Source organism: Pyricularia oryzae, chromosome 7, assembly GCF_000002495.2.
Source record: "Pyricularia oryzae 70-15 chromosome 7, whole genome shotgun sequence".
NCBI lineage: Eukaryota > Fungi > Ascomycota > Sordariomycetes > Magnaporthales > Pyriculariaceae > Pyricularia > Pyricularia oryzae.
The window spans coordinates 2,381,548-2,402,212 of NC_017854.1; the positions used below are offsets into that span (position 1 = coordinate 2,381,548).

Genomic DNA, 20,665 nt, shown 5'->3' on the forward strand with positions numbered 1-20,665 from the left:
TGGTGGCCTTCTCGCTGTAACAATCACCTTGCGGCATCGGCTTGTCGAGTAGGGTGCGCACATGCTCCAGGAGTAGATGAGTAGAGAATATAGAGAGCTCTGGGTCCGAGTGAACTTGGCAGGGTCATATTATTATAGTTGATGCCAGTCGAATACTCCAAGAACCACTTGAAGTTCCCGTCCCCCACACACGTCGCGCCAGTATTCATTGACACCCTAGACGTGTATTGGCTTTTGGCTAAAAAATTGACAATCAGATTGTTCCGGAGCTGGTGCCTTTGGCTTCCAGTCCTTTTTGGGTTTTGGCTTTAAATTAAGGAATTGAGTATGTATTTCCCTTGATGGCGACTCTGCTGTTGTGCAGAAGGCGGTTGTATTTTCCTCCCAGGGCTTCCTTTTTGACCTTGCCCGCAAGCAAGTGCTATCTCTGGGACTCGGGAGCAGAGTATCCTCTAGGACCGTGTCAACGATTATTTGGAACGGCATGCTGTTACGATCAAGGTATCGGGTAACCTGTTCCTAGGGGTAGGGTACAATGGGTCGAAGCAACTGAGCACTGTGACTGGGTAATGGGGTTCGCAATGACTGGGGTGAAGTTATGATCGATTCCTGGGTGGATAGATTGGATACAAGTTGATTGCTGGTGAGCAATCCTAGACTAAGACTATGCTACTAGGTAATGACTGTGTTTATATACTAGAGTGATCACTTCGTGTAAGTGATCACTTATTACAACTAATCACTCCGCCAAGGTGATCATCTTGTCTAGGTGATCACTGCCAAGGCGTGATCACAAGTGGGTCCTTATCTTATCGTCACGTGACTGGTCTTGCTTCGTTCCTCCGTGTCCCGAGTGTGGGTGTCTTCCTCCGATGTTACTCTCTCTTTGATTGTTGGTCCCTCAGACCCTGGTCGTAACACATGCCTAGATGTGATAGACACCCTGTTGACAAACTCATTGCAGGTAACCAAGATAAAATGATATTTCTCAAGGCCATTAACTGGGGCGCTACGAAACAGGTTTAGCTCAACGGCTGCACTAAAGATGGAGTCGCTGGGTTCTTCATCCGGTATTTTTGGAGCCGGATGTACCCGGCAAATTTCAGTAGGGGGATTTCAATCGCGGGGCACAAGGTCAACGAATCCATTGGGCAAGAAAACCGATGAGTCAGTTGTATATTGAGCTCTTGAGACCAAGTTCGAGGGGCTTGTCCACAAACCACCAACGTCTCGTTGATCATTAAAACGTACGTGATATAAAAAACCCCAAGTGAATTGGGATACCAAAACAAGACATCAGTCATGGAAAAGGTACTCGCGAAACCGACCGACCTGTGCTGCATCCAAGGCGGCGCCATCCACACCGGAGAGGCGACTGGTACAGTCGAGCAGATCGAGGGAGTCGACACATACATCGCGAGACCGCCCCCCGAAAAGGCCAACGGGAATGTCCTCCTTTTCTTTCCGGATGCGTTTGGCATGCACCTAAAGAGCTTTCTGATGATGGACGCCTTCGCACAGCATGGCTACCTGACGCTTGGTGTCGACTATTTTCTAGGGGTAAAGCTACTTGTTTACTTTTACTTTTACTTTTACTGCCCTGCCCTGCCACTTTTTTGCAGTTTCACATTGGTAACTGGATGGGAAACGCAACGGGTAGGATGGCGTAGGAAAACACTCGTCGACGCCGTTGGCCGATCCAACGTTTGATTTCAAGGCTTGGGTCGACAAACATCTTGGTGCTTCTGAAGAGGTCGCCAAGAGATGGGTCCAGGACGTCAAGGCCAAATACGGCACGGACGGGAATGTCAAGTTTGCCTGCGTGGGATACTGGTGAGCGTCGTTATCTTGTTACTCATGTCCCTCCTCTTCAAGAAAAACCGGGGTTGGGCTTTCGAACAGGATCTAGGTTGCTAACAGGACTTAGCTGGGGCGCCCGATTTGTCGCCAGGCAGCTGTCCGCCGAGGGCATATGCAAGGTCGGAGCAGTCGCGCACCCTTCGTTCCTCAACGAGAGTGACGTGTTTGGAGTCAATGGTCAGTCGGACAGGTTCTGAGACAGATATTAGGACGGGGATCGGCGCAGAAATGACTGACCCGGAAACATAAATGATAACGACAAACAGAACCCTTCTTCTTGTCGGTTCCGAGTATAGATGAACTGTTTGAGCCCAAGGAACGGAGCAGGGCGATCGAGATCCTGTCTGGGGGTGGCAAACAGTTCAACATGCAAATATTTGCCAATGTTGGCCATGGGTTTGCGGTATGTCATTCCTCCTCCAGTTCCGTTATTCTCGCCCTAGATTTACTAACGGGCGGGTTGGGGTCAAGACGCAACCGAACCCTAGCGACCCTTACGAGAGCTGGGCAAAGAAGCAAAGTTTCAGGAGTTTTGTGGATTGGTTTGACTTTTGGCTCTCGCCCAAGTGAATGCGCTTCGTGAGAATCTGTACCACTAGCGCCATGGGATTTGGGTAAAATTGGAAGCAAAGCAAAATATACATATACACGTATCTCGGTTTTAGTGAGCAATCAACTCGAATTGACGGCGCGCAAACGACTGTTGCCTGAAAAAACTCTATAAAGAAAAAGAGAAGCAAAGGAGCAAACATTATTGCTACCACCGAAGGCCCAGACAGCTACTCCGCGAGGCGGTTGTCGATACCGAGTTCTCACATATACCGGACCGGAATATTGCGCCCGGCTATTGCGCATCCTCACCCCGAAGTTACAGCGGGGAAAAAAAAAGAAATCCGCACAAACGAAGCCCCTCTATGCTTTCATTCAGGCGCGCGCGTAGAAAGTGCCTTACACGCGAAATACTTTAGTCTTAGCAATTGTTGGTGGAAAAAAGTTTCGTCTGGGTTCCGTCGTCCTCGTTGTCTTTTTTTTATCGCCGAAGGGGTAGCAGCCAAGTCTTGATAAATCAATCTACCATCCTCAAGATTTTCATCGGCTCTGGTGGTCTAGTGGTATGATTCTAACTCCTGAGCACGTTTGCGAGAGGTCCCGCGTTCAATCCGCGGCTAGAGCCTTCAAGGAACTTTCGAGTTCCCACTCATTTTTGGCTGTTGCTTTTTCCTTTTTATTTTTCCAAAATTCTTGCCATATTTTCACTTCATTTACAGCATCTCCTCCAATTCTTGGTTTAGTTGGCCTTGTACCGATTTCATTGCCCCCCCCCCATTTCGTATTCGAGACAAGTACTTGGCGGCTGTACGATGCGGGCCCACTCTCCACAAGAGCGCTGGTGGGTCATGGTGAGACGTGAACGGCACTCGAGGATAATAGCAAGCTGGCAAAAGTCGATCGGCCTTGTTAGTAAATCCATAATTGAAAAGGCAAATCGGCTTTATCGCCAACTATGTATTGCGTCGAGATGGCATTGCAAAGCGACAAGTCATGTAGTTTGAGAGCCAACTCTCCATAAAACTGACAAAGGTCCCTCCTGCTACCAAAGCGTTTCTCCCCGTAAGTGCACGTTTCCTCGCAGCGTCCTTCCCACATGCACAACCGGTGAGGTTGAATTCGTTGAGCATTCAAGTGGTATCGAGTGACAAAGGGCCATAGGTTCTAACCCCTATGCTTAGCGAACATACAGGTCGTGACTCACCCTGGGTTGGGTTGGCAAGTCTGGATGGAGTCTCCAAGACCTTGATCGGCCCTCTAAAAGCCCGTGTTCAAAGGCCTCAGTCGCGCGAATATCACAAGCATGTTTCCTGCTCAAAAGACCCACATTACAAAGCACTGCTCAAGATCATAATGAGCTTCGTCCTGAGCGTAAACATCAATTGGGACAAGAGCCTTGTGGCGATCCAAAATGTCCAAATGCCGCGACCGCCAAGACCAAAGTACCCAGAACACGGAGCGGGCACAAGGTATCTGCGATCGACACCCGCAGCAGATCGCGCCCGTGCACGCAGCTGAATGCTGCCAGCGGGCCGCCATCCCCATTTCCGAGGCTTACGCGATCCCGACGCCGGTCATGGCCCCAAGATCCGTCCCATATTGCAGCAATGCTTATTCGGCTGGTTCTAGATTTCCGACGTGGACGATGAGGTCAAGGTGACCCTGCGGAGGATGCCGGACAAAATCGCCGCGGCGGGATTTCTCTGGCATGAGGTATTTGTGGGGATTTGTTTGTGGTTGGCTGGGAGATACCTGCCTTTTGGGGTCGGAGTCTGTTTATAGGCGAATGGATATACATAGTCGGGCTTGAAACGAACACGAACCCCCAAAAAATGTCCCCAATTCTTCGGCGGTTGTAAAACAGAGCATTGTAGCGCGTATGAATTCCCCTCTTGTGGTTTTCCTTATTATTTATAATTAGGTAGATGTGAAGTGTTGGTGCCGAAACCAGGCAGCGCGTGAAACATGCACATTCCCCAAGCAATGCGGCCGGACACGAGATTGGCGAGGGCTGCTCGGCCCGCCAGAGCATTTATATGTGACGAATCGCATGAACAATATAGTACGACATATTTGATAATACTTGCGCAAGTGTGTTGCGTGTACTTGAGCACACACGGTAGGTCATACATATTTTGAAAAATTAAGGAGATATACTTTGCGTCGAGTCCAAGAACGACTAGCATTTCCCCGAGCTTCACAGGTCAAAAGAATCTGGCCAGACCAGCTTTTGCATTATTGTAGAAGTTCGCAAACTGTCGTCATGATAGAGAGCCCTTTTGGAGTTCGTTACTAGCTTCTAGTAGTAACTGCTTACAATTAGTCCGAGGGCGATCGTGTGGGTTGGTGCCAAGTAGCGGTGAGGTTAGCTGTGGGCCTGACAGGTCAATCGATCTGTGATTTCATCATACCATTAATAGCCGACTCGGAAGCTTGTCTTGTATTCGATGGGGAGCAGAAAGCTTGTGTAGATTGTAGGCCCCGTAGTGGCGTGTTGTCGATGGAATCTGACAGACTTTTCTCCTAGGGACTTCAAATGTGGAAGCCGGAATCCTCTCAGAGTTGTTTCAACCCTTGGCCAAAATTAGAAAGGGAATAATCCACGTGCTTGTGGTGCTGTCGATCAACCAACACAAAAAAAGGCTCCGCTGAAACGCTGCGTAAAGCGGACGGATTTGGTGATAAGAGAACAACGTAAAAAGTAAAAAGAGAGGGTCGTAGGACTGCAACCCCGGAAAAAGCATGACTCGACTAGTCAAGATTGGGAAATTCGCCTTGCATTGTCAAACCACCTCTGCATCCTATTAAGCGTCACAGTTGTCTGGGTGGTGATGTTTCGCCAAGGATGGCCATTTCCATGAAATAGACCACACATGAGCAGGGGGGAAAACAAAATAGGGAGTGGCGACGGCATAGAGGCCGACTACATAAACCACAACTCATCTTCCGAGATTGATCGTAAAGGAGATTATTCTATCATCCGGCATCTGCACAGAATCCAGGTTTCATCCTCGGACTTTTTTTTTCCCCTTTCAGTCTTTTACACGCAGGACGTGCCTTTTTGCAAGCGTTTTGACTTTGATAGCCGTATTTCATCCACACCCCCCTCTCATCAACATGCAAATCACAAAGATTGCCGCCCTCCTCTCCCTGGCCCTGCCCGCAGTCCTGGCTGACGGGCAGGTGCGTGGAGCCGGGAAGCGCCGCGACGTGGGCGTGCTGGCCAGCACCAACCCGACGGTGACGGGGCGGTCCGTCAGCGCGCCTACAGCCGTGGCGAGGCGCTCGCCGCACAAGAGCAAGTCCGGCGACCCGTTCGTCAAGACCAAGCCGGGACAGTCGCAGCAGAAGGCGGCCGAGAAGGCGCCCGAGGACAGAAATGGCAAGTTCAGCAGGCTGCCCACCAGGGCCACCTCGGGCCAGTCGGAGGCGGAGCAGAACAACCCGAGCAAGCGGTCCCCCGAGCCCAAAAAAAAGAACAGGAACAAAAACAGAAATAAGAACAGGAACAAGAACAAGAATAAGAACAAGAATAATGCTCAGGCGGCTGCCGCAACGGGGGCCGCCGCCAAGAACAAGGCCGCCGAACCGCTTATCAAAGCCAACCCGGGCCAGTCGCAGGCCGAACAGGACAAAATCACCGCGGCGCTCGACGCAGAGAATAACCCGAGCAAGCGGTCCCCCTCGATCGAGAACCAGAACCAGAGGAGGCACGACGAGCCGCGCATCTTGGCCAGCCCGGGGCAGTCGCAGCAGGAGGAGGACGAAATTACGGCCGAGCTGGACGCAGAAAATAACCCCAGCAAGCGTTCCCCCGAACCCAAAAAGAAGAACAGGAACAAAAACAGAAATAAGAACAGGAACAAAAACAAGAACAAGAACAAGAACAAGAATAATGCTCAGGCCGCAGCCGCAACGGGGGCTGCCACCGCCAAAAACAAGGCCGCCGAGCCGCTCATCAAAGCCAACCCGGGCCAATCGCAGGCCGAGCAGGACAAGATCACCGCGGCGCTCGACGCGGAGAACAACCCGCAGCCGCCTGCTCGTGCCGCACAGATTCTTGGAGGCAAAGGCAAGAAATGAGAGCAAAGCATCATGTTTCATCGAGTGGCTTCTGGAGAGCAAATTGTGGTTTCTCTTTTTTTTTTGTTTATAGCGGCAAGAGGAGGATGGGGGCCGTCTATTATGTGGCGCGGCAGATGTAACTAGCTATCCAGTTGTGCTTTTTTTTCCTCGTCTCTTTGCAATAGCTAGGGAGCTCTCATATTTATTCGGTGTCTCTCAAGATCGTGCGCACTTTGATGTGGAATATTCGTTCACGCATACTCGGACGGTGATACCCTTCCTTAGTTTATTTAGATGGTCGTAGGCAACTACCAGATTCTACCGATATAGCCACATGAGCGCCAGGGCTAAATATAATGCCAGCAGCGACACCAGGCAGTAGTTGGCCAGTTTGACCTGCTGTATTGTGTTTTCGAGATAAAGAGTCAGCACTCGTGTGTGGGAAATATGTGGCGCAAAGTCGGTGCCGTATGACCATCAAGACAAGGCTCACGCACGTGCCGGTACATGGCCAAGATCATGCACCACTTGACATAATCCCGCACCTCGACCCTCTCCTCGGGGACCAAGATCCGCGGGCTCGTCACCTCGGCGGCGCTGGTGTGCAGAAAAGCCTGCACAAAGTCATAGATGAGCATGTCCTCCCTGCAAAAGCTGAACTCGTGCTTGCCGAGGCGGTTCGAGATGCTTCCTGTGGTTGATGTGTTTTAGCGAAAAGAAAGAAGGAAAAAAAAAACAGAAACAAAGGGACAGAATACAGACTGTCAGCGGCATGGCTGTCGTTGAGTGGTGTGAAGAACAGCGAGACCCGTACCTCTGATGGTGCCTCTCTGCTTGCCGTGGCCAGGCTCTAGGCGCAGGCGAAAGTGGCCGTTGGTGAAGATGCTGACCTCCAGCAGGATTGCGATGGAGTCCCTCGGGAATAGTTTCCTTGTTGAAGTTTTGAGAATGGACTTGGCTTTGGCCATTGTCCAGGATCATGCGTGCAGCTGCTGAGAGCGGTTGTCGTTCAAGGTGGGTAAGAGCGAGATGCGAGTGTTTTTTTCGGACCATTTACCTGCCTTCGGTTATATTATTATATAACGTTGGGCTCCACATCTCCGACCCCCCTAAAGTCCGGCCCCCTTGAAAAATGTAACGACGAAATACCCCTTTTATAAACCGATTTAAATGTAAACCTATCAACGCACAATAATACAATCATTGTCAGGCTCTCCCGGTTCGCTAACCTCTTCTCCATCGTTCAAAGCTTCTAAACAGTCCCTATTATTTTCCTGTGCTTCATAAACGTTTTTTTTGCTGACCAAAAGCTCGTTGGGATCCGGAATCACCCTTTTCCTTTTGACCGGCCGTACCGCCTCCAATTTTGCTTTTAACAAACTGATTTTTTGCTGAGCTTCAGCCAATAAGATATCCTTGGTTTCGAAGCTTTTTTGGACTTTTGCAAACAAAAGCCGTGAAGTGGCGTTACTTTTTTCGGACCGGGAAATTTCCTGTAGTTGAAGTCGAATATCTCGGGTCGTTTTAGGGGTTTTCCAAATAAGTAAAGACTGGTCGTTAATTTTTTGGGTTGGATTTTCCGGTGTTTTATCCCTTTGGAAGCCGTTATTTTTACCTTTTTCGACGTTGGCGTTGCTATTTTCTAATAAAAAAGGGTTTAAAAGTGGTTTTGCCAAGTTCACCGGCCATAACCCCGTCGTACGCCAACCAGATTGAATGGTTTTTGCTATAAATGCTTTTGATCTGGCTTTTCGATAGCAAAGTAGAAAGTTTCGTTTCCCAACAACCGTTGAACAGCAAAACTGGTTTACAAATCCCAGGTGACGTCGATAAGCTTCCTTTAACGGCCCAAAAACCGATAAATCCAACGGTTGAAGAACGTGTGACGAATGAGGGGGTAAATATAGGAGTTGAATATTGTTTTGCAAGCAAAGAAGCATAAATTCGTCCGTTATATGTGATCCATGGCCATCCAGAACTAATAACCGCTTTTCAGGGGTTAAAGGTTGGGTATACGGAATAAACACCTTTTTTAACCATTCGATACCTGTTTCATTATTTGTCCACCCGTTTTCGGTTGCATGAAATTGCCAGGTATCGAAAGGACTTAAATCAGCTGGAAACCATTGTTGCTGTACGTTTTTCCCCTTAAATATAACGAGGGGAGGTATAACAGCCCCCGTAGCTGATACACATTCGATTATGCTCGTCCAACCCCGCGTTCCAGGCTCTTTTCGCTGTAATGGCCGGATTTTATTACGCCCTAACACCAGGCCATTAGATCCTTTGCCTTCCATTATACCTGTTTCGTCCATATTCCAACGGTTGGCCGGTTTTATAGTATCGACAACGGGATTTTTCAAATAGGACCACCAAGATTTAATTACCTCGGTTGTAGCCCCATTAACCCGGGCATTTTCTATTCGCCGGGGTCTTTGGGTTTTCAAAATTGGATATCGGGCTATAAAACGGCTAACCCAATGTTTCCCAAGGCTTTTTCTTTCTCCGGCGGCCTGAAGAATTCGTTCCGCAAAATAGCGTAGTTCTTGATGCGTTGGCGGAAGGCCTAACGCGGCCTGCGCAAGTACCCAATCTGCCAAATAGGTTTCCTGCTCCTGTGAAAGCCTTTGACAAAATCTTTTCGCTTGTTGAATTGACTGGGCCCCCTTTAAACGATCGTGAAGGGTACTCCGAGGAATACCCCATTTTTGCGAGGTTTTGTGAACTGATTTGCCATTTCTTATGTCAGAAATGGCAGCAAGAAGCTGATTTTCAGTGTACTGTTTCATTGGAAGGTTTGGAGCAAGAATCTTCAAAAATCAAGTTCTAAAGTGAAAAATTCGTCTAGATATTTATAAAATAAAACAAAGGGTTGACGTGGCTGAGTAGATATTTTTAGGGGCCGGACTTTAGGGGGGTCGGAGATGTGGAGCTCAACGTTAGACGATATTCAATAGTTCTATTGATTTCCTACAAAGCCGTGATCTGTGTTGCAGAGACATATCCAGGAAGTTCTTGTATGTTCTTTGGGAGCACTACGATATTGATCTATTGAGGGCAGGAACCGCCGAGCATTGTTTTCGTATCAGTTTGGACCTTTGAGAGAGTCAAAGCATTGATCTTATGGCAGTAACACACCTTTTTGTCACACGCATCCATTGTCCTCTCGGCCCCCAATCCAAACTGCAATGATTCCCAGACTAATTTAGGGCGCGATCAGTTTTTTGTCAGCTATAGTCACAGCGGGAGGACACATTGGCTGTGAGGACTGCTGCCAGGCAGGCAGGATGTTCACAGGGGGGACTGGAGAAATGTGTGGGCTTGAGGGGGAATATAATCATGTCGACATTGGAAGCTCATAACGTTGCGTACCCCCTGTTCGGCACCCCCCCTGTTCGGCACCCAAAAATAACAACACTTTTATTTTTATCCTCCAACTTCTATTATAAATATCTCGATGAATCTGTCACTTTTGGATTTACTTTTTTCTGATTTTAATTCTCCATTTTCCAATGAAGCAATATACTGAAAAACAGCTTATATCTGCAATTAACGACGTCAATAATGGCAATCCAATTGCAAAAACCTCCCGAAAATGGGGAATACCTAGGTCTACACTTCAAAGTCGACTTAAAGGTTCTCAACCTTATAAAAAAGCACAAAGCCCTTTTCAAAGGCTTTCCACGGAACAGGAAAAGCATTTGGCTGATTGGGTACTTACCCAAACAGCTTTAGGGCTTCCGCCAACGCATCAAGAATTACGCTTTTTTGCCGAACGAATTCTTCAAGCCGCCGGAGAGACAAAAGGCCTTGGAAAACGTTGGATAACTCGTTTTTTGGCTCGTTATCCAATCCTTAAAACCCAAAGGCCCCGTCGAATAGATAACGCCCGGGTTAATGGCGCTACTACGGAGGTAATTAAATCTTGGTGGCTTTATATTACGAACCCGGTTATTAACGCTATTAAACCGGAAAACCGTTGGAATATGGACGAAACCGGTATAATGGAAGGCAAAGGATCTAATGGCCTAGTATTAGGGCTTAACGGGATCCGGCCGTTGCAACGAAAAGAGCCCGGAACGCGTGGTTGGACGACTATAATCGAATGTATATCGGCTACGGGCGTTGCCCTCCCTCCCCTCGTTATATTTAAGGATCAAACGTACAACAACAATGGTTTCCCACGGATTTAAGCCCTTTCGATAATTGGCAATTTCATGCAACCGAAAACGGGTGGACAAATAACCAAACGGCTATCGAATGGTTAAAAAAGGTGTTTATTCCGTATACCCAACCTTTAACCCCTGAAAAGCGGTTATTAGTTTTGGATGGCCATGGATCACATATAACGGACGAATTTATGCTTCTTTGCTTGCAAAATAATATTCAACTCCTATATTTACCCCCTCATTCGTCACACGTTCTTCAACCATTGGATCTATCGGTTTTTGGGCCGTTAAAAGAAGCTTATCGACGTCAACTTGGATTTGTTAGCCAATTTTGCTGTTCAACAGTTATTGGAAAACGAAATTTCCTACTTTGTTATCGAAAGGCCAGATTAAAAGCATTTATAGCAAAAACCATTCAATCTGGTTGGCGTACAACGGGGTTATGGCCGGTAAACTTGGTTAAACCACTTTTAAGCCCTTTTTTGTTAGAAAATAGCAACGCCAACGTTATAAAAGATAAAAACAACGGTTTGCAAAGGGATAAAACACCGGAAAGCCCAGCCCAAAAAATTAACGACCCGTCTTTACTTATTTGGAAAACCCCTAAAACGACCCGAGATATCCGACTTCAACTGCAAAAACTTTCCCAATCCAACAAAACCAACGCTACTTCACGTCTTTTATTTGCAAAAGTCCAAAAAAGCTTCGAAGCCAAAGATACCCTTTTGGCTAGCGCCCAGCAAAAAATCAGCTTATTGGAAGCACAACTGGAGGCAATACGGCCGGTTAAAAGGAGGAGGGTGGTTCCGGATCCAAACGAGCTTTTGGTTAACAAACAGAACATTATTGGATTGCAGGAAAATGATATAGAAAATTTGGAACCTTTAGCTGATGAAGAAGAGGTTAATGAACCGGAGAAGCGTGAAAACGATTGTATTTTTGTCCGTTGATAATTTTATATTTAAATCAGTTTATAAAAGTAGGCATTTCGTTGTTAGATTTTCAGGGTGCCGAACAGGGGGGGGTGCCGAACAGGGGGTACGCAACGTTATTGGCAAGTTGGTAACCTTTCAAGTATCAAGATGACCTAACAAACATTCCCCTCCTTGGGCTAGCCAAGTTTGCATAAGCCTCCACACTCCTTCGAACAAAAAAACCTCACTTCCTCTCTGATACACAGATGGCCAACTCAACTACTGAACGACAGAGACACTCTGGCGGTTGGGGGTTCGGATGTTCTTGATATTGAAGGTGGATGTGAGGTGGAGACTAAGAAAATGCAATTGACACTGTGTCGGTGAACCTAATCAGGACATTTAAATTGGTCAAGCCCAAAATGGTGCGCATGGCGACTTTCTAAAGTGGTGAAAAAACACAACCTCCCAGAATCCCCAAGCCTCGAGTGGCGCAGAATGCGGCTGGCGCTCTGCCTGGGCAGGCGTGCTTAAATTGCCATCGCGTTTTGAAGAGCATGGCCGGTGAATTGGATATTTCTTCGGCATCACTCAGCCAAAGCCAGAGGCTCAATATGCTTAGTAGTAGTAGTAGTAGTAGTATTATTTAACGCCGGGCTCGGCCCGGCTCATTAGCCGGCCGTTAGCAACCTCCCGAGGGGTATCTCGGCGCGCTTTCTATTTTCTCTATTTACACAGCGGAAAACAAGGGCATAGAAGCGAATCGAGCCTGACCGGGTTCGTGCCCGGTCCTGCTTACAGGTTTGTTCACTGACGCGACCCCGTGCCTTCAGGCGCACGGAGGATTCGTCTGACGGCAGTTGACGGCTCTTCATCGAGAGGGGCCTGTGTCCAAACAGCGGAGCTGTCGGTCGTTTGTAGCCATGGAGACGAAGTTCCCAACAAGTGTGGGCTCGACGGCACAGGCGGGTGGTTGTTGTCGATAGCCAGCCGGGTTATCCTTGCCACGGGTAAGCGGGGAGGAGGTGGAGGGAGCAGGATTCGAACCTACGTTACTCAAGTAACAGCCATGGCGCTTAACCACTGCGCCATTCCCCCCAGCTCAATATGCTTAAGCGCGTGTTTGGCCTGTCGGCTGAAAGGTGTCTTTGTTGAAATCCACAACTCCTGGTTAGATTAGCACAAGAAATCAAACATGATATTGGGGAAGGAGTTCAGGTTCGGCCTTACCAAGTTTTGCAGTTGACAGTCCATATTGTATATTGGCATGTCCCATTCTACCCTCAGCCCCAAGTGAGCGAGTGACTGCTAGAAGGCCCCGGGAGAGGATTTGAAGACTCGTCGGGCTGACGAGAGCTTTGCAGTTGGGCATCCGGCTGAGCATGTCGTACGAGGCGGCCCGGGAGCACCCCACGGCATAACTCAAACGCATCATCCGACCAGGGCTGGCTCTCGGTCTTCTGGCTAGCAGTTTGATTGTTCAACAATATCCGCAAGTCTTTGAAGAGTTGATTCACTGCGAGCTGGCGGGGGTCGTCCTCTTCTTGCCTCCCATACAGTTGAGCCAAGCGATTAATCTCGGCTTGTAGTTGTTGATTTCGCGTGTTGAGCTCCTGAATTTCCTCTTCAAGTTGACTATTTTTCTCTTTGAGTCGGATGAATTCTTGACTGACTTCTTCCAGCCGTGCATCAACTTTGTTTCTGAATACCACGCAATACTCGTTCATACACTGCGTTGCCCCATTCTTGTTGGAGTATTGTGAAGCATTACAGAGGCGCTCATTTATAGGACTCAATTCCATCTCCTCGCACCCTCTGGCCCGGTCCACCCCGCCTTGCTCTGAAGAGTTTTTATCTTGTCAGTTTTCTGCCCGAAGAGCGACTAAAATCTGGGGGTAATTCCTCAACTTTACCTTTGAGTAAATCACCAGGTAGGAGCTTCATAGCGAAATATTGATTCAAAGATAGTTTGAGGGTTGCTATATCTTTTGGCTGGATAGAAGATCTCAGTCTCTAGCAATTCAAAGTACCTGGCCTGCTATATAGAAAAGTGCTCCTCTGTAACTTATCTCGGCCAACGGACGTTCCCTCAGCTGCGGCCTCCTGATACTGGTCACATATTCACACTCATCAGCAGTCAGGGAAAAAAAGCAAAAAAAAGAAAAATAAAAGAAAAAGTAACAAATCCTATAATCCATCTGACGTGTCACCATGATACATATCAGTCGTACGGGGCTGGGCGCATAGCCCTAGGCGGCTGGGGCGAGGTCTAGCCTTCTGACACAAGAATCGCGGTCACGTTTTGTCTGCAAAAGGTGCTTCAGCCACTGTCCCCCACTCACATGTAATACTCCTGCCCCCCCCCCCCCCCCCCTCAATCTCAAGTCCATGTCTCTGATATGCAAGCGTTCGAGATAAGAGATTGTCGCACGCACCACCAGCTGGGCAACCTCAAACAGATCAAAGGCAGCCCAAAAAAGCCCCTTTGGTGGTCACGGGAAACCATTGCAAGTATGGGTGTGCGTTTGCTAGCCTTTGGAGCTGAGGCTTGGTGCGTACAAAAAGTTCCGTCCGCGGTGCATTTATTTTTTAGCTCGCCAAGCCCACTGGGCTGCGCACCAGACGTGGGAAGACCAAATCATGCGTGCGAAACCCCAAACTCAGCCTCATTCGTTTTCCCCCAGTAGGCCATTCCTTCGCGCTACAACCCACGTGGCTTGTGCGTCTCCTCCGCAATAAGCTAGAGGTTGGTGCCCCGGAAAACCCCAGCGGTGAAAAAGAAACGTACCCTAGGTTACTGTATGGTTCGCTGGTTTTTGCCAACTGTTTCACTCTGTTCAAGTGAATAGTCTACTGACGCTATGGTAAATGCAAGATGGATAAGATGCATATTTTCATATCGCTTGTTTCGGGATGCCATTTAATAATTGGCTAATTGTCTCTTGGTTCTGGCCAACTATATAATGTCCACACCCCTGTGATTGTTGTTCTCCCAGAAGGATCCGAGCGTTCACAAAGCAGCCAGCAGTAAAACCATCCACAAACCGATAATTTCCAACCAAGTGCAATGCCGAGAAGAGAGGACGGAATCATTGTTGCGATCGACTTTGGATCTAGGTAAACCCCCTCGCAAACTATACTGCCTTGCGCAACGATCTATATTTTGCAAATCGCAAACAGCTCAATATGGTCGCTGCTGATCTCGGTATCGTTGGCACAGATACAACAGGGTATTGTTGGCCATCAACCATGGCAAGAGGTCCAATCGACACATCCACGACTGGCCCAGAGCCGCTGCTGCACGCCACGCCGACGACGTCAAGGTCCGAACCACCATTGTGTACGACAGCACCGGATGCCGCACCAATTGGCAGTGTACAGTATGTGTAGCGGAGGAGTCTCTTCGCTGGGTCAAGATCCTGCTGGATTCGGACCGCAGGTACTTTGACAGAGTGCGAGAGGTCCAAGAGGTCAGGACGATGCTGCAAGCCCTCGGCCGGAGAACAGTCGAAGAAGAGTTCTACAGGCAATCCTGCTTGTGGATGGATATGGCGACGGTCACAGACCGACCGGACTATGCGCCGTTTGGGTTCAGGGAGCGTACGTATATCGTTCAGGCACAACTCGCATGCTCCTTGTCCGCTAACATTAAGGTCGGGAAGCAGTCGATCGGGAGCCCATAGTGGTGCAGCCTTGCAGAGTCCCTCGAGATTATCGCCCATGCTTGCTCCCCCCGTTGCCCCCGCTGCCCCCGCTGCCCCCAGCACTGCCGAGGCCCGATTACGGAGTGCCGCTGTTTAGTCCCTTTACTGGGTTGCGCTTCGAGGACTTTTTCCGCCGGTATCCCCACCCCGAGGACGACGAGTGCGTGGCTTTCAACCAAACGGAGTGGCTGCTGCAGAGGGTAAGATTTGCCAAGTTTTTTTTTTTTTTTACTGCTTCTGTGCTCAGGCAAAAACGAAGCTCAAAACTCCCACGCTGACTACAATCTGTAACAGAGGGACAAGTGCAAAGACGACAAGCAGGTCGTTCTCAAGGGCTACCGGACCATACCCTTTGACGAAAAGCTGCATTGCTCCCCCTTGGCAAGCAAACACGACGCCCACTACTGCGATTTGAAGCTAAGGGTGTCTTATCGAGGCAGTCCCCCAACGAAACGAAACGAATGTAGGAAATTTTCTTTTTTTAAACATCCTGGCTGCGTTCAAGTTGAAGCAGGATGGACACTGAGCCGTGAAAGTGCTAACCCGCTGTTTTTGTCTTGCTGTTTTACAGATGGCGAAGAATCAATCACGATCAAGTTCACGTTAACCACAGCTCAGGTCAAAGAGTATGGCAAGAAACTCGAGGGCAAGGGATACAAAAGCACCTGGCGCCGAATTCCCTACACTCTCGTCATAACGCAGAGAAGCACGTATTTTGACGCCACCTTGAACTGTTGCGGTGAGAAAATCAAGTCCTTTAAGCTGCAATACTTGGAGAGTTGGGCCTTTGCCCTACTTTCCCAAGGGAGGAGGTATTGTTAGAGATTGTTTAGTGAGCTCGATTTGACGTTTGGCGCCGGCTCTTTCAAGTTGTATTTAGTTTGAATTGCATTTTCTAAACTGTGATTACATTGTTACGATCAAGGTATCGGGGTAACCTGTTCTTAGGGTAAAGTACAGTGGGTTGAAGCAACCGAGCGTCTGACTGGGTAACTGGGGTTCTCAATGACTGGGGGTGAAGTTATAATCGTCCTCAAGTAAGTATTGAGGTTAACTAGAGTTTGATTGCTGCTAAGCAATCCTAGAATCGAATCTATCTACATGGTAATGAGCGTGCCTTATATAGACTATGTTCCGAATGTGATCTCTCCTGATCTGTCACAGATCGCAAAGATCACTTCCCTTAATCTGTTGTGATCCCTCAATGATCCCTGAGATCACTCTCTTGGCAATCACGTGAGGTCACGTGATTCCTTCTTATGTAATCCTCTTTCTGCCGGTCGGTGATTTCTCTGGGCGGGTGTCGTCAGGAGGGGTGTGACCCCACCTGGCCTCCCTGGTACCGGCCCAACTGTCTGGTCGTAACATCAGGTCTCCTCTCCTTTGGCCAAGTCCCTTTGGCCTTTAAGTAGTCCGTACTCCCTTGATCCCTGTTCTGGTTTTCCTTCCTTCCTGGCTAACTCTCTTGCGCCATGTCTAGTCGTGTAGCCAAACCAAAATCTGGTCGTTCGTCGACAGAACGTCGCCACGCCCTTCTTTCTTCCCTGTTGTCGACGGATACCGTTGAGATGCCTTCCTGCAGTCCCTGCCGTGCCAAAGGCGCAGCGTCTTGTCAGGTATCTCCTCAGGATTCTGCTCGCTGTGTGGAGTGTGTTCGTTCCAATCGCTCTGGGTGTGACGTGTTGGGTCTGTCCGCTGCTCAAATCCGTCACATTGGTCGTCAGCACTCGAAGTTGGATGCGGAGGTCGAGGCGCTTGAGGAGCAGATCCATGTGCAGCAGGCGAAGTTGCTTCGTCTGCGAAAACAAAAGAAATTGTGGTTTGAAAAGATGATGCGAGCTGTGTCTCGCGGAATTGATGACTTGGAGGAATTGGATCGGGTGGAGCGTAAGGAGGCGGAACAGGAGGAGCGTCGACGATCAACCGAGGTCCTGCCTGAAGTGTCCTTGGAGTCGCTTCTTCCGGATTCCAATTTTGTCTGGGATTCGACTTTCCCGATGGGTCCTCTAAATCCTTCGTTGTTGGATGAGATGAATATTCTTGCGCAATATTCCGTTGGTACGTCGTTTTTCTGGTGTTTTTGTTTTGTATTGCATATTGATCGTTTTTTTGTAGGTTCGTCTGGTGGTATGGTTTCGAGTCCTGGTCGGCCCTTAATTTCTGGGAATGGTAGGTGGTGCTTTCTTAGGTCGTCCTTTTTTTCTTGGCTGACTTGCTCGCAGATCCAACTCCTAATAGTACTGGCGGAGCGGTTCCTGGCAATCCTGGAGGTGGTTAAGGGGTTCCCAAGTGTTTTCTTCATGCCCATAGTTTTCCCATTTAATAAGGTACTCTGTTTTGCCGTGGTTTCGTCTATGGTCGAATATTCGTTCAACGTCGTAGGTTTGTTCTGCGTCGATTTCGATCGTTTTTTGTGTGCTGGTGCCGTATGGTGCTGGTTCCAGTAATAATACGTGAAATGTGGGGTGAATTTTCATGGTGTCTGGTAATGACAGTCTGTAGTTGGTGTCGCTGATTTTTTTGCTGATTTTAAAAGGTCCAAGCTTCTTAAAATCGAGTTTGCTGTTAGGTCGTTGTGTTTTAATATTGCGTCGAATGAGGTAGACGTTATCTCCCTCCTTGAAGGATGGTCCCTTCATCCGATGCTAATTGGCGTATTTCATCATTCTTTCTCGTACGAACTCTAATTCCTGCTGGAATTCTTTATGTAATTGTCGTAACTCGCTCGCTTGTTTATCGGCTCGCGGTGCCGTAGTCGTGGTTCTTGGTTCTCCGTACGCTGTAGGGTTAAATCCATAGTTGGCGTAGAACGGGGTTGTTTTGGTACTTTCGTTTTCTGAGCTGTTGTAAGCGAACTGTGCTGTGGGTAACAACCGTACCCAATTGTCTTGCTTGTGGTTCACATAGCATCTTAGGTATTGTTCCAGTGTTTGGTTGGCTCGCTCTGTTTGTCCGTCCGTCTGTGGGTGGAATGCTGTGGATAGTTTGTGGTCTGTTCCTAGCTGTTCCATCAGGGATTTCCAAAATCTTAATGTGAAGAGCTTGTCTCTGTCTGTAATAATGCTTTTTGGAAGTCCGTAATTGCTGACAATCATTCGTAGGAATATATAGGCGATTTCTTCGGCGTTGCTGCTTTCTTTATATGGTAGGAAGTAGGCGTATTTGGTGAGCTTGTCCACTATAACCAGTATACTGTCGTACTTGGTCTTAGTGAGTGGTTCTTCCGAAGGAGGTAATTTAACGATGAAGTCCATTGTAATGGTTTGCCATGCCTTGCTGGGGGCTGGTAAGGGTTATAGGAGTCCGTAAGGCCTATGTCTTGCGGATTTGCTTTTGGCACAAAGTTCGCAGTCCTTAATGGCTTCTCGTACTTTTTATCGTATTCCTTTGAAATTGTAATGCTGTTTTAGCCGTTTCCATATCTTGGAAATTCCTTGGTGTCCGTGGGCTTTGTTTCCGTGGATCTTCCGTATTTCTTCTGGTGTGGTTACCGTATTTGTTATCATAAGGCTCCGGTGTGCTGGTAAAAGGTTTCCGTTTCCGTCTATGGTGAGAATAACCCGTGTTTCCTTTGGCACTATATTCTCGTGATCTGGTCTTCGGCTGAGGGCGTCGGCCCTGCCGTTTTCTGTTCCTTTTCGGTAGATGATCCTAAAATGGAATTTTGACAGGAATTCTGACCATCTGATTTGTCGTTTGTTCAACATTTTGCTAGTGGTAAAGTGGGTCAGGTTTTTGTGGTCCGTGTAAACTAACACCTCGTGTTTAGTTCCGGATAACTGTGGTTTCCATTCTTCAAATGCTCGAATAATGGCCATAAACTCTTTGTCGTAAATCTGGTAATTGAATTCTGGTCCATGTAGTTTTTGTGAAAAGAAGGCGCAAGGATGCAACCGTCCTTCTTCGTTTCGCTGACTGAGTTGTCCTCCGATCGCATAGTCCGATGCGTCGGTCTCGACTTCGAAAGGTTTCGTTGGGTCTGGTATTTTGAGGATTGGTTCTCTGGCTACTGCGTCTCGTAGCTGTTCAAAGGCCTGTTGTGTCTGTTCCGTCCACTGGAATTCTAGGTCTTTTTTGGTCATGTTGGTCAATGGGGTGGCAATCGCGCCGTATCCCTTGATAAACCTTCTGTAAAAGTTCACGAATCCGAGAAATGCCCGAACGTCTCTTACGTTCTGTGGTTGAGGCCATTCCTTTACCGCTTGGATTTTCGATTTCTCCATCCTAATTTCTCCAGAAGCGATAATATATCCTAGGAAATTAACTTGCTTGCTGTAAAAGAGACATTTCTCGGGCTCAACTAAGAGCTTAGCGTTTTGCAGTTTTTGTAAAATTGTGTGAACGTGTTGCTTGTATTTTTCCAACGTCTTGGAAAAAACAAGGATGTCGTCCAGGTAGACAACGACGAAAATGTCTAGGCATTCCCTGAAAACGTGGTTGATCATGGTTTGGAAGGTTGCTGGGGCGTTGGTAAGACCGAAGGGCATTATTAGGTATTTATAATGTCCTCGTCGGGTGCGAAACGCTGTTTTCCACTCTTCGCCTTCCTTTATGCGGATCAAGTTATATGCTCCTTTGAGGTCTAGTGTTGTAAACCACTATGCTTAATAGAGCATATCTCGGAATTCTCCTATTAGTGGGAGTGGGTAGCAATTCTTTATGGTGATGTCGTTTAATTGTTTGTAGTCCACGCATAGTCGTAATTTTCCGTTCTTCTTTGGTACGAAGAGGATTGGGTATCCTGCTGGTAATATTGATAGTCTGATATAAGTAGTAGTAGTAGTAGTAGTAGTATTAGTTAACGCCGGGCTCGGCCCGGCTTGTTAGCCGGCCGTTAGCAACCTCCCGAGGGGTATCTCGGCGCGCGTTCTATCTTCTTTATTTACACAGGGGGAAAACAAGGAGGGCAGAGGCGGATCGTGCCTGACCGGGTTCGGGCCCGGTCCTGCTTAGGGGGTTAGTTCACTGACGCGACCCCGTGCCTAAGGTGCACGGAGGGTTCGTCTGACGGCTTGTGCCGTGAAGTGTGGGTGAAAAGGCAGTAAGTCTATTCCTCGTCAGAGTTCGAGTCGTTTACGATCGGTGTCCCTAGGCGTAAAGTGCGTTCGTGGCGCGCGGGGCGCTGGCGGGCCGCTCTGGGGCGGGCGCTGAAGTAGTTGGTGGCTATCGAAAACGCCTCAAAGCTTTTCGGTTGCCCGAAGCTTGTCTGGAAGAATTTCCAGCGTTGGGCGCGATTTGGCGGCCCGGCCGGCCGGTCGTTATTAGGCCACGGCCAGTTTCTCCACACCGCCCGCGAATAGCGGCAGTGCACCGGGTGCTCAGGGGAGGTCCGCTTCCAGCACCAGGCACACGAGGTGTTTGCATCCTGGTGGTTGAAACGGTCATGGTAGGCCTTGAAATCGCC

At 48.4% G+C, this 20,665-nt stretch overlaps 6 protein-coding genes, 1 non-coding gene and 1 pseudogene across 8 annotated transcripts; 5 read left to right on the forward strand and 3 right to left on the reverse strand.

Annotated features, from left to right (window-relative positions):
- The first annotated feature begins 1,130 nt into the window (after nucleotides 1-1,130).
- MGG_12664 (uncharacterized protein) lies at nucleotides 1,131-2,556 on the forward strand. Its single transcript, XM_003721198.1, has 5 exons — nucleotides 1,131-1,560; nucleotides 1,661-1,833; nucleotides 1,928-2,037; nucleotides 2,127-2,263; nucleotides 2,332-2,556. Exons 1-5 carry the CDS (start codon nucleotides 1,303-1,305, stop codon nucleotides 2,428-2,430), a joined length of 777 nt encoding a protein of 258 aa, XP_003721246.1. The 5' UTR covers nucleotides 1,131-1,302; the 3' UTR covers nucleotides 2,431-2,556.
- A 399-nt stretch (nucleotides 2,557-2,955) lies between these two features.
- MGG_20305 lies at nucleotides 2,956-3,034 on the forward strand. Its single transcript has one exon. It is a non-coding gene; the product is annotated as a tRNA-Gln (tRNA).
- Nucleotides 3,035-3,221: 187 nt separating this feature from the next.
- MGG_18031 (uncharacterized protein) lies at nucleotides 3,222-3,927 on the forward strand (the record flags this gene model as incomplete). The annotated part of the gene is made up of 3 exons (XM_003721199.1): nucleotides 3,222-3,321; nucleotides 3,442-3,471; nucleotides 3,602-3,927. 3 exons carry the CDS (start codon nucleotides 3,222-3,224, stop codon nucleotides 3,925-3,927), a joined length of 456 nt encoding a protein of 151 aa, XP_003721247.1.
- Nucleotides 3,928-5,526: 1,599 nt separating this feature from the next.
- On the forward strand, nucleotides 5,527-6,602 carry MGG_02557 (uncharacterized protein; the record flags this gene model as incomplete). The annotated part of the gene is made up of 1 exon (XM_003721200.1): nucleotides 5,527-6,602. The coding sequence occupies one exon, from the start codon at nucleotides 5,527-5,529 to the stop codon at nucleotides 6,490-6,492; it is 966 nt and encodes a 321-aa protein (XP_003721248.1). The 3' UTR covers nucleotides 6,493-6,602.
- A 297-nt stretch (nucleotides 6,603-6,899) lies between these two features.
- Nucleotides 6,900-7,442, reverse strand: MGG_02556 (uncharacterized protein; the record flags this gene model as incomplete). The annotated part of the gene is made up of 2 exons (XM_003721201.1): nucleotides 6,900-7,165; nucleotides 7,289-7,442. 2 exons carry the CDS (start codon nucleotides 7,440-7,442, stop codon nucleotides 6,900-6,902), a joined length of 420 nt encoding a protein of 139 aa, XP_003721249.1.
- A 5,141-nt stretch (nucleotides 7,443-12,583) lies between these two features.
- MGG_20306 lies at nucleotides 12,584-12,655 on the reverse strand (annotated as a pseudogene). The gene has a single exon. The product of its transcript is annotated as a tRNA-OTHER (tRNA).
- A 185-nt stretch (nucleotides 12,656-12,840) lies between these two features.
- Nucleotides 12,841-13,501, reverse strand: MGG_15035 (uncharacterized protein; the record flags this gene model as incomplete). The annotated part of the gene is made up of 2 exons (XM_003721202.1): nucleotides 12,841-13,397; nucleotides 13,471-13,501. The coding sequence occupies 2 exons, from the start codon at nucleotides 13,499-13,501 to the stop codon at nucleotides 12,841-12,843; spliced, it is 588 nt and encodes a 195-aa protein (XP_003721250.1).
- A 1,242-nt stretch (nucleotides 13,502-14,743) lies between these two features.
- On the forward strand, nucleotides 14,744-16,083 carry MGG_12668 (uncharacterized protein; the record flags this gene model as incomplete). The annotated part of the gene is made up of 5 exons (XM_003721203.1): nucleotides 14,744-14,937; nucleotides 14,997-15,157; nucleotides 15,223-15,461; nucleotides 15,556-15,724; nucleotides 15,833-16,083. 5 exons carry the CDS (start codon nucleotides 14,744-14,746, stop codon nucleotides 16,081-16,083), a joined length of 1,014 nt encoding a protein of 337 aa, XP_003721251.1.
- Nucleotides 16,084-20,665: the final 4,582 nt, after the last annotated feature.